The 12820-nt window shown below is 33.7% G+C and overlaps 1 protein-coding gene across 9 annotated transcripts in view; it reads left to right on the forward strand.

The window, feature by feature from the left end:
* LOC134211429 (four and a half LIM domains protein 2-like) overlaps positions 1-12820 on the forward strand; it is a 589158-nt gene that overhangs the window by 502536 nt on the left and 73802 nt on the right. For 8 of the 9 annotated variants that reach the window (XM_062688275.1, XM_062688274.1, XM_062688273.1 and 5 more), the window contains 2 exons: positions 3337-3537; positions 3597-3771. In XM_062688275.1, coding sequence (XP_062544259.1) covers positions 3337-3537; positions 3597-3771 — 376 coding nt within the window. The remainder of the gene's footprint in view (positions 1-3336; positions 3538-3596; positions 3772-12820) is intronic. The other variant, XM_062688281.1, reaches the window with a different exon arrangement.

Raw genomic sequence — 12820 nt, forward strand, 5'->3', positions numbered from 1 at the left:
GATCCATTTTAGTAATTTTGGATTGAAAACAAATCTATCTAATTTAAAAAGTAAAAGAGCAATATCAACTCTATCAAATGCCTTGCTAAAGTCCGTTTATAATGTTTCAACATAATGCACTCTGTCCATGGCATTAATGGATAATGAAACAAATTTCATTAAATTAGTGGCTGTTAATCGTCCTTTGAAAAAAACATGTTGATTGCAAGTTATTAAACATTTGATTTGAGAAAATATTTTGTCATTAATAATGGGTTTAAATAACTTAGGGATACGGGATAAAATGGCAATCCCGCGGTAGTTTTTGAGGTCTGGCATGATAAGTGATAAGCTTCGATAGAATACATTGGTAATTTAATCAATAGCTAATATAAGCAATGAATCTTTGCCAATCAATATTGTTCAAGTCGCTTTTCAAAAATCCACCTCGGGATTAATGAATTTATATCAATTCGATCGGATGAAATGAGGTCTATTTATAATATGGTTCTTTTACTATTTGAATTTCCATATGAGTTTAATAAAGTAAAAAAACTACGGAGCCTCTGCAATTTAAAATACTTGGAGGGAAAGTTCATCGAAATTAAATCAGATGGTATGTTATCATTCCGGATGTTATAATCAACTCTAACTAATCTGTTGACTTGAGTTGATAAATTATCAATCTTATCACATCTAAAGTAATGTCTAAATTGCTCAAAATGTTCTACAAAGTATTCGTCTCTATAAGATATAAAAACAAAGGAAATCTAAATAACATGCCAATTAATTTAAGTGTATCAAGGTGAAGCTTTAAGGCAATACACTGAATTTCTCTGTCGATCCAAACAACTTGTTTATGAATAAGCTAAAGTCTTATGTCATGAGAAAATATTTATAATTGCCAGATAAGTTGTACGCCTTGAAGTGATTGATAAACTTGAAATTAAGCCGTCAGATGCAAACCAATTCCGACCAGTAAGATGGTAACAGATTTATATCAGAACTTGTTACTCTGTTGCAGCATTTTTATAAAGGAGTTTGTTAGAAAACATGCACCGTAAATATGGCTTCAATTGAACAAAAATATAACTTGATGTGTTACATAAAAGGATATGAAAATAACTAAAATTACTAAAAAAAAATCTGTTATTGTAAGAACAAAGTTATCACTGGTTGTCATAGGCGCCAACTTTGGGGGACGAGGCACTTTTTGAACCCTCAATAATTATCTAAGGGGGCAAAGTATCATTTCGCAACAAACGCACAGCCCAACCCCCCCCCCCCTTTTGACAAACATCAAGTTTTAGAAGATTATCCATACATTCTCATATTATTGCAATGGTCGATTCAAATAGGTACCAGACTATTTTATTTACATTGGTGGACTGGCAGTTCATTTTTCATTGCTGTGTGCGTAAAAATCCTTGATGACGAAAAGAGAGCTTTTTTGTTCATTATTTAGCTCAATTATTAAACCTGGATGCACAAGACGCCATCAAGACTGTTCCTGTCTGTAACCATGGCTAAGGATATAATCAATTTTTTCAGGGATTCTCCAAAGCGGGCTCTCAGGGATCAATTTTATCTCAGATTCTGTTTCAGGCTCTCGAATGGAAGAGTAGGCTGTGCTCGCGAACGGAAGCGTTTAAAACTTCCTGTCACAGTTTTATTTTTCTCGAATATTTTTTTTAGTTGTAAAAGTATCGGCTAGATATGCTACGTTCTTCAAAGTGTTTTACGCGTTAAAGTGGTGCTAGTGCGGTATTGTTTCAATTCAAATAAACAACAATTAAGTTTCAAAAAAGCGCAGTTGAAATCACGACTGTGGCAACCGTATTGAATTCGTTCCCGGATGTTCATTTTTGTCATCATCGAAAGAATTCGAAGCTTCTTCCAGCTAATATATGCACCATGAAGTTTCTGGTCTCCGGATACGGATTACAGATTGTTTCAAAATGTTGCTTATCTTATGACAAAAACTAAATACGCGCTGGTTTCGAAGAATCCGGAAGATTGCTTATGGATCCATTATCCTATTGATAATAGTAGCATAAACAGGCGGGGCTTATTGTAAGCAAAAGTGACCTCGGGCTAGTCATGAATTATGTGAAACAGACAGTTTTCTTCCATAATATCACTGTCAGCCAGTGGGGGTTAGTTTGTACGCACGCACGCAAATTCTGTTTCAGGAATCAAATGATACCACCAATCTAGGACCGCTTTGCTCAGTAAGATGGACGTAAAGTATGTGTCGACGTTGTCTGTCACTATGGTCGGACCACCCACACGATCATTAGTTCCACTGTATTAACACTAAGTGGGGCAGAAATTAGCTCCAATTACACGTCGCCATCGCATCATCGTCATGACTCATTCGTCACGTTTGAAGTTTTGATTGCCGTTCGTAACGAACCGAAACTGTTTTTATTAGTAGAAGGATAGAAGATAGACTATCAAGTGAGCAAGACATCTCAATTTACTACGTTCCATAGTTCTGCTCACTTTATAGTTTGTATGGTATTTTGTTTTTTATTCTAATCGTAAATCTTTTGTCTTTCAGATTCTTAGCATGTAATAAGATACTGGAATGCAATAAACATAATCAGATAAATGTTTTCTCCGAATGATCATTTTCGACTTCATCACCCATTCATAATTTATCTCCCAAAAATCTTACTTTGAAACATTATCCTACATCCTTGAAAAAAAAGTGAAGCTAAGTACAATTATCCGGATATTGCTTCAGCTTGACAAAAGAATAGAAAAATTCTTTTGCACTCGGCTCACTCCAATGACCGAGTTTCCACACCAAAATGTCGAAGAAGTTGTGTTTATTCTGCCTTGGCTGCTTGAATGGAGGAATATCTCCTGGCAGCAGAGGTGTTACAAAATGTTCAAACGTGTCCGCTATTTTTGGAAACCAAATGTGTTCACATGTTGTTGAGTAGCTTGAGTATTTGTGTGGCCTAGTTGAAAAAAAAGGTTACCAAGTCTGAACGTGACAGGTTCGTGACAATAAATGTATGTTTTCACGTGAAATATGAACGCCATTTGCGATCATCAAGATGCATTTTCGTTGGCGGTTTGTTCGCTTTGTTAACCTTGAACTGTTGGTTCGATCAAGATGAAACTTTTAATGAGTTGCATTTGGCCATTCATCATACACAAACACACCTGTTCTTCTTCTCCCCGATATGCAAGGCCACGGTTACCCCGGACTAATGCCAAGGTACATACGCTTGAATATTTTGTTAATTGTCGGAAACTTCAATCTCCAGAGGACCTCCTCGATACAATCTTTACGAATGGAACAGATACTAATAAATGCTCCTTCTTTTTCGTGTGTCATTGCAGCTTATTTTCAGTGGCGAGTACACCAAGGCCATGTCAAAGGATTGGCATTCGGGTCACTTCTGCTGTTGGCAGTGCGACGAAAGTCTCACCGGACAGCGGTACGTCCTGCGTGATGAGCACCCGTACTGTATCAAGTGCTACGAAAACGTGTTTGCCAACGTGTGCGAAGAATGCAACAAGACGATCGGCATCGACTCTAAGGTAAGATTTTGTCTCAAATGGAATTCGAATCGAGATTCTAATCGTTATCTCGTTCTCAGGACCTGTCCTACAAAGACAAGCACTGGCACGAAGCATGCTTCCTGTGCAACAAGTGCCGCATCTCGCTAGTCGACAAACAGTTTGGCTCTAAGGCCGACAAGATCTACTGCGGAAACTGCTACGATGCGCAGTTCGCTTCCAGATGTGACGGCTGTGGAGAAATCTTCCGTGCTGGTAAGTACAAAGCTTTTACAATCCATTCATTTAAACCTGCTGTGGTACATGATGTCACTGTAGTCAGAATGACGCACGGTCTGTAACAAGTGGCCACCGTTATGTAATAAGATTCCATTCAATCCACCAATCGATTTTCTTGGATCTTGAAACACAGACCACGGACGACGACTGGTCAATCGCCGTCGTCTTAGCCGTCGCATTATCATTTTCTAGCTCCACTCATGGCGCTAGTCTCATTAAACGTCTCTCGACATTCGATAGGGGGCATCTGTTTTCCCAATCTCCAAAGAACCACTCAATTAGGCTGTACATAGCACAATGACCAGACCTCGAATCACTGCCTCTCTCGTGTCGATACTCGAGACACGAGTATTTTTTTGTGCGTTAATTTCCGTCCTTTTGGACAACCAACCGGCGGAACCGCCCCCGCGCTTTACCACTTTCGACGCAAAGCAAAAACAACGCCGCACAATTACTGCGCTGCTTACAAATCCACTTTCGAGGCCATCATCTCCACGTCAGATGGGGAGAACCTGAATATTATGGTTTGAAAACGATCGGGTTTGGCTTTGAAGTTTCGGATGGTGGTTAAAATAAATCTCAACGCTACGAGTGATCGTTATGGGGACAACTTGTAGGACTTTATTAATCCACGAGCGCAGAATGACGAGTCGTGCACTTACTGAACAAAGTGATGGATGCAATTCGGCAGTACTGATGATAGAGCTGAGTCACATTCATCCAGCATTTAACCCGTAGGTATTATTTTCATATTAACACATTGTTTATGTTGGGAAGATCAAGAACAAATTTGTTTTATGTTTTGTTTGCAGAGGCCTGTTAGCTTACCAATGAATGGCTATTAGCCAAGATTAAATATTATTGTAAAGCAGTCATTTGTTTACCTCTTTCAACGCCGCGTTCAGGAATTTCACCGGATTACTCCAGGTGAAGAATTCAATTTCTAAATGATCTCATCATTGAAAAAATAAATAAATAAAAAATAACCAGACCAAAGCGTAGACCATTTGTATTCTTTGCTTTGATTTGAAATTTGGCTTTCAAAAAATGAAGTTAGGCCTTTATTTGGATTTTGTCCAGTATGTTCTTGACGAAGATTGAAAACGGATCCAACCCCACTTTAAGCCTTTTCTACTTGCTTAACAACCCACATTGAATTTCTGGTGGCACAATTCGGATAATAGCTACAGTTTAAAAAGTTAAGATTGCGTGCTCAATTGCAACACGTTTTAGTAAGAGGAAAATATAAAAGTCATGAAATATTGATAATCGCTTGGCTTAACTAAACATATTGTCACTAAATAATATTGACAGTTTTTTTTGTTTTGTACTCAAAGTTATAAGAGAAAAAATCGTATGTGTATTCTTATTACAACCATCGTTAATATAATTGAAAAATAATATATTCTTGATCTTGATTGACGATTTCGCTATTTTTTGCATATCCGTTGGTAAAACATTTCGTTTTTATTTCAAACATAACAAAAAAATACAAACAAGCCTCGTCAAATCGAAAAGCTAATGAGTTCAAAACTCACTGCTTTTATTCAACGAGGAAAATATAAATCCCCGAATATCAATGATGTTTTATTTGCAACCCAATATGAGGTGTCGGGTTTTACCACCAAACTGTGCTGATCTTACTTGAATCCCAGCCGGACCTGCTTGAAAATGGTCTTTTTTTCATGTCAGTAGTTTTATTTCATAAAACAAATTGTCACATCATGTTTATAGTCATCATTATCATTTGCATTACACTTTGAACCGAAATAATTCCATTGAAGTATTGAAAATCTGTGGAATACGTAAGTTACTGTTTACTGTTTTAGTAGAAATGTTCGTTTTGGCATAGCTCGGTAATAAAGAATCAAACTGAACTATTCGATTGAAAATGCTTTAGGAATGATTAGAACAATTCCATGAGAGCAAAATTAACTGCGTCGAGAATTCGAAAAATCTTGAAAAAAAAATTCAAAGTTCGACATTACCCAACCAAAATACGTTTGGTAATCCTAATTCCTAGTTGCACAATGAACGGAAAATCTTTTTATAAATGATTTTGGTGCATATATTTGAATTTTACAATCTCCCCTTCAACTTTATTTCTTCACATATTGAAAATTTCTCAAAACAATGAATAATTCCTTTATTTTCAATTCCAACAAAAATACGGAATTTTTTTAAAAAAATGTATAATACTTAATACCTGCTTGTTTTAATTCTCAAACTAAGGGAAAAAAAATTATTTTCAAAAATTTTCAAGAATGCGGAAAACGTTGGGTGTACATTCATTAACTCCCAGAAATCCAAACTATATGATTTTCTTCTAGTTTTCGAAAAAAAAAATCGAAAAGTTACAAAGGCCCAATTTATTCAAAACAATTCCTTTGAATTCTTTGAAAAAATCGAATTTACCTAGTTTAAAACCTAGAAATTTTGTGAGAAAATTGAAAAACTGCCGTTTTTTATATTTCCGAAATTCTGCGAACTTTCCAAGAATCAGTCGGAATGTTCCGTATATTAAATAATTTTGTTTTTCGAAAAGCTTAAATCTTACCAGAAATACATTTCAGGATTTCGAAATCTTTTTGTTTGATTTTATTAATTTTTAATATCAAACTTATTTTTGTTAACAAACTATTGTAATTCTAATTTTTCGAAATCTACAAAAATGAAAATGTTGCAAAAAAAATAACTAATTTTGGAAACTTTTGTAGTTTTTGTTTTAATTCAAATATTAAAATTAAATTTTCAAGGTAAGATTAAGATATCTTTATCTGTTTCAGTTTTTTTTTTATTTTCAATGGATTTAATTTTTTTGAGTTTTTGAGTGTTTTGCTAAAAACTTACAAAATTTTATTTTTTGTTCGTTTTTGGAACTTGGAGATATTATGAGAACATTTAAAAAAAAAAGTGGGAATTCACGATAAATTAAATTTTTTAAAGAACTTGTTAAACCACTCTATTTAAAAAATAATCAAAATATGTTTACGGAATCGTTAAATTTTTTCTTCAACTTTGGCTTTTTTATTCAGAATTTACAAGGAAAAATGAAATTGAATGTTATTGGAAATTGAATTTACTTTGTAATGGTAACTTGAAATTCCGTTTTCTTTTTCAAGCCTCAAAAGTTTCCGAAAAAGCGCCCGAAAAATTGAGTAAAAAAATACAAAAACGGAAAGTTTTGGCCATCTCGAACACAACTTTTAATGTTTCCCAAAATTTCAGTCTGTAAATAACAAAAATGAGCAAAATTTACCAAATTTTCAAAAAAAAATTAAAGTGTGTTGTTTTTGAGAAATTGAAGATTCAGAAATTACAATTAATTAAAATTGATTAAACTTATCATTCCTACTTTTCTAAAGTTTCCAAAATCTGAACTCTAAAAATAGTTGTTTTTTTATTTAGAGAAACCTGAACAAAATACAAAACAAAATTTCCATTCCTATACTTGTAACTTTTTGTAAAAATCTTAATTTTCAGAATGTTTCACAAATTTAAGTATATGCCGAAATTTTAGAGATTTTGAAAAATTAGGGAAAAAATATTGCGGCGAACTTTTAACAAAAATATTCAAAATTGAAAAATATTCAAAAACCCTTTTTGGTAAGATTGTCATAAAATCAACAATTTAACTGTTTTTTCCTTTTCTTTTTTTATGAATTGCTCAGCCATGGGCTGGCTCACCTAGATTACGAATATGTCTACAACGAATCATTCAATATTAAGCTTTTTTGAGATCAAGAATTTCACAAAAACAAAAGCTTTGAAAATATTGAATGAAGAAACGTAAAATATTATGAACACTTGCTGTTTCTTGATTATACATAAAATATTTGAAAAAGTAACCGAAAGTTAATTTGAAAAATAAAAAATAAATAGAAATCCGTTTATTTTAAAATTTGATTTTTTTTAAATATAAAAACCGATTTATTTTTAAATACAAGGCTTTTTGGCTTTTTTTTTAATCTAGAATTAACAAGAAAAAAAAATTGAATGTTATTAGAAATTTAATTTACTTTTTTAATGATAACTTGAAATTTTGTTTTCTTTTTCGAACCTAAAAAGTATCCGGACAAATACCATAAAAAAACACCCAAATTTCCACAAAAAAAAATGAAAAGTGTTTTTTTTTTTGCGAAATTTATGATTCAGAAATTACAAAAGACAATTTTAATTTGCCTAAGCTAATTATTCCAACTTTTCTAAAATTTCTAAAATCTAAACTCTGGAAATATTTTTTTCTATTCAGAGAAACCTGAACAAAATACAAAACAAATCTTTCAAATATAAGGTACACTGGGGGAAGTGGAAAAAGGGGGTAAGTGTAAAAATAGACTCGAAAAATTGGAATTGTACATACTTTACAGTTTTTGCCACACCATAACATTGCGCAAGAATATATTTTGATGCCCACACTAATACTATAATAAAATGTGTATAATAGATACACTAACATGGTTAACGCTTGAACTGTCGTTTTAGGTTTCGCGAGAAATTGATTTTTCCATTCATAAAAACAAATCTTATTTGCACTAATTGTCCTTTTTTCAAGTGAATTTATAACACAGGTGACTATTACAATACAATTAAACTAATCCCATTCAATTTGTAGTGGTTTGTACCATGAAAGCAAATAATTCAAAGATTTTACACTTACCCCTGGTATCAAACACTGTAGGGAAAGTGGAAAATGTTCTAATCACGCAGATTTTTCCTTCCCTCCAGGGTTTATTTTGATAGCCGTGAATCTTAATATGTTCCTTCTTTGTTATCATTGTGATTTCAGTGGTGATTGGACTAATGTACATAAGAAAACGCCTGATTAATCCACCTGTCGGTTCTAATGCCTTTCACATGTTTTACATATAAAAAAATATGAGAAAGAAAAAAATAGCACCGGTAGGTGAATATATTCCATAATTTACATTCATTTCTGTTTATAGCAAGTTTTGCAGTTGAATGCAATTTTTGAGCGAACAAATAGGAGGGACAAGTGCTTAAAATAGGATATAATTTTGTACATGTTTTGTGCACACACATACGTACAAACACACACACACACACACAGACATCACCTCAATTCGTTAAACTAAGTTTATTAGTTTATAACCCTGTAAGCCCCATTTTTCCTTTAAGGTGATTATACAATCAAGCCATGTGGTGAATTTCAAATTCACCACACGGTTTTCTACTCTTATTATCAAAAGTTCAAATCTAGCGTAATAATTGTCGTACAATGCTGAAATTAAAGTCGATTGTTCAGCATGAGTAAGCAAACGATCTTCGGATGTTTCATCAACATGGGCGTTGTTGTTCTCTCAATTTGTGCTCTTGAAAAATCACTTGGAAAAGCACGTAGTTTCCAAGATGGCCGATTTGTGGCTTTGTTGTATAACCACCTTAAAAAGTTCATCTTTGGGGCGAACCTATAGATTTTACGTACACTTAATGTTCGAGAAGGCAAAACCAGCCCTCCACTAGCTATTACGAGAATTCCTTGGGGACCTATTCCGTTAAGCCAATGAAATTATTCAACAAAAGATACTCAGAGCAATTACCGTTTTGATTTAAGTTACATGTAACTACTCATCACAATTGAAGATCAAGGTAACTTGGGTTTCCCACTTACCCCACCTCACTGGGTTAAGTGGAAAAACAACTCCTATTTTTAAAATCTTTGTCCATAAATTCCAAGCGACTAAATTGGTATGAATAACCACATAGGTGGTGCAAAATTGACTGTTTTTGATAGCCCATTTTTATTGGATGCATTTAGATCATTTAAATTGGTTTTACATTAATTCTTTAATTCCTTTTCCACTTCCCCCAGTGTACCTTACTTGTAACGTTTTGTAAATAGCTGAATTTTCAAAATATTTCACAAATTTCCAAAATTAACAAAGAAAAATTTTAGAGATTTTGAAAAAAATAGGAGAAAAAATATTACGAATGACTTTAAGAACCTTTAACAAAAATGATCAAAATTCAAATTAAAAAATCCTTATTTTTTTGGCAAAAAAATCAACAATTTCACTGTTTTTGAATGAAGAAGCGTAAAAGCTATGAACCCTTGCTGTTTCTTGATAATATATGGAATATTTAAAAATGATACCAAGAGTTAAACTTGTTAAAATTTTTTGAAAACATTTGAGTTTAGTAAATCAAAAAAAAACTTTTAAAAAATTCAGAATAATAAATATTCAAGGCTTTTTGGCCTTTTTAATTAAGAATTTAATTTTTAATTTTTTAATGGTAACTTGAAATTTTGTTTTCTGTTTTCAAACCTCAAAAGTTTCCGAAAAAGCAACCGAAAAATAGAAAAAATACAAGATCGAAAAATTTTAACAGTATTGAGCAAAACTTTTAAAATTTCAAAATGGAGCAATCGAAAAGTGTATTTTTTACGATTAATTGCAATTATTTAGAAATATTTAAACTAATCATTCCAACTTTACAAAGTTTCTTAAATCAAAACTATCAAAATAGTTTTTTTTATTCAGGGAAACCTGAATAAAATACAAAACCAAATTTTCTAAAATTCCTATATTTGTAACTTTTTGTAAATATCCAAATTTCCAAAACGTCACGCAAATTTCCAAAATTAACAAAGTTTATTTAGAGATTTTGAAAAACTAGCAAAAAAAATATTAAGAATTACTTCAATTCTGAACACTTGCTGTTTCTGCATAACAGTCTTCAAAAAATCACACTCTGGGAGCTGCTGAGATTCAAGAAATGGTAGAGAGATCATTCCCAATCACGCAAACGATCCCAATCCAGGCATGCATTGTCTTTTTCCACTTTGTATGGGAGGATTAATCCCAAAACATTGGATGCTTTTTGTCAGGGTTCGTAATGCTCACTCAATCTCAGGTCACATGATTTTCCCTCACGAAAGTTCGGGGAGAAATCGCTTTTCGGGAAAGAAAAACAGTCTGGAGAGTGATAACAATTTTTCGCTCACTTCGATTGCCGCTAAACGTTGGTTTGCTCTTTTTCTTTCATATTCGAGTCTTTTCGTGGCATCATCAATGCAAATGGCAGTAGCTTATGTGGAACAAATAACTTATCGCTTTCATACAGATAGCGTGGTGGTGTGGCTAAAGTAAGCGCATTCCCACAGCTATTATTGTTAATATTCTGGGTTCGAATCCCGGCGCGGCCATACAATTTTGTAATTGTTCTGCGATAATTCTCGCGAAAAGTGAGTGAGAAGTAGAAGTAATGAAACGAAAAAGGATTTTCATCTAATAGGCAAGATTTTCGTTCATCTTCAATGCTAATTCTAGAGAAAAGATTGATGGGTGAAAGATGATCCTCAACATAAACAACGAAACAAGATTTTCCCTTGGCCCAAAAAACGCTTGCTTTGGTCTCATTGAAACGATAAGTCGAAACCCTGCTTTTTGTACAATCCCAATCTAGTAATCTATTTGACTTTATTCAGTAATTCAATTTCACTGAAGTGTCAGTCAAGGATTTTTCACCCAGGTCAATTTTGCATGTGCAAAATGAGTTATTGCATTTCACAATAAGTCATTATTCATTGCAGATAAGGCCGCAAGACATACAAGATAGTTTACCAGCAATCCTGCATAGTGCTGTATTGTTGAATGTTCTCCTTACTATGGGCATTTTGAGGAGCTGAAACGATCGATAATCCACAACCCAATCGACGATAACAATATCCAAAATCACTCCTCAATTGGTGATAATCCAAAAAATCAATAATACCAAACTTTTTTTTATAGAATAAATATGATAAATAATTTTGTTTTATTGACATAATTCTTTAGTTTCATTTATCACAATGCTATCATCGGTAACCCATAACAAGAAGTATCGAAAAACATAGTTGAAGAACCAAAGAATCCACTGTTCTTATTTGATTTCAGTACAGTGATTGACCTTTTTTTAACCAACGCCAGCCGTTTGCAATGGGCCTTCTATAACTTAACTGCTATAAGGGTGATGATATGACGTCCACTACTTTTTGAGATATTTCAAGCCCCTTCCCCCTTCAAACTAAGGATGTTATTTTTGAACGGTCTCTAAATCAGTTCATGTGGATGGTGGCAGGATCTATGATTTTTCGACTTCTCTAAAAATAGCCATTTGCATAGCAGTTTCTTCCACACAGAGCTTAAATTCAAAATATATAAAATAATTGAAAAAACATCTTCGGTATTTTTTGACAAGCCTGGTGGTTGTCAACATTTCGTTTCTGGCTAAAGGAATGAAAAACGGAAGCCCTTCCACGGGGAGCTGTGCTTCAGTACAGTGGACGATTGGTTTTAACACACCCTATCGGTCTTAGCCGAACGTGTAAGGATGGATGAACAAACATTACTTCGAGCAACATGATGGTTCAGTTCAGTCACGCCAACCAACATTTAATACGTTCTCTCCCGGAAATACCATAATGTTGATGGTCCTACTAATCCTTCTTGAACGGTATTTTATATCATTGTTAGTTTTTAAAAGACAGGGACACCGTCTTCGACCAGAGGTCGTACAGACTGAACACTTAACACCTAGCATGAGACAACGGACAGGACACATAACACCCAGTGGAACAGTGGAGAATTTTTCGATCACGAAAAGTTTTCTCTTTACCGAGGGGGAAATCGAACCCACACTCCATAGCACATGCGTCTAGACGATTGACGTCGCTATCCGCACGGCCACGAATCCCTCAAAGTATTATCAGGTTCCTCATCTCTATAGAGCTCTGTATCCTTCGAATTCCACCATGGAATATAGATACAGATTTCTCGTCTTCTACAGTATTTTAATAAAAGCATCAAAAATATCTTTCAAATTCCGACTTCACTACTTATATTAACCATACCTATAATGTATGTGCATTTTCAGTTTATTTGGACTCTTTATTGACAAGACAAGACAGTTTTCCAAAGATTTAAATCTAGGATTGAATCCAGGCATCAATCATGCATGCTGAAATTAGAAAAAATAAGGATTTAAAACAATCTTGAAAATAAGCATGCTTGTTTCAATCTGA

This window comes from Armigeres subalbatus, chromosome 2 (genome assembly GCF_024139115.2).
Source record: "Armigeres subalbatus isolate Guangzhou_Male chromosome 2, GZ_Asu_2, whole genome shotgun sequence".
Taxonomy (NCBI): Eukaryota; Metazoa; Arthropoda; class Insecta; order Diptera; family Culicidae; genus Armigeres; species Armigeres subalbatus.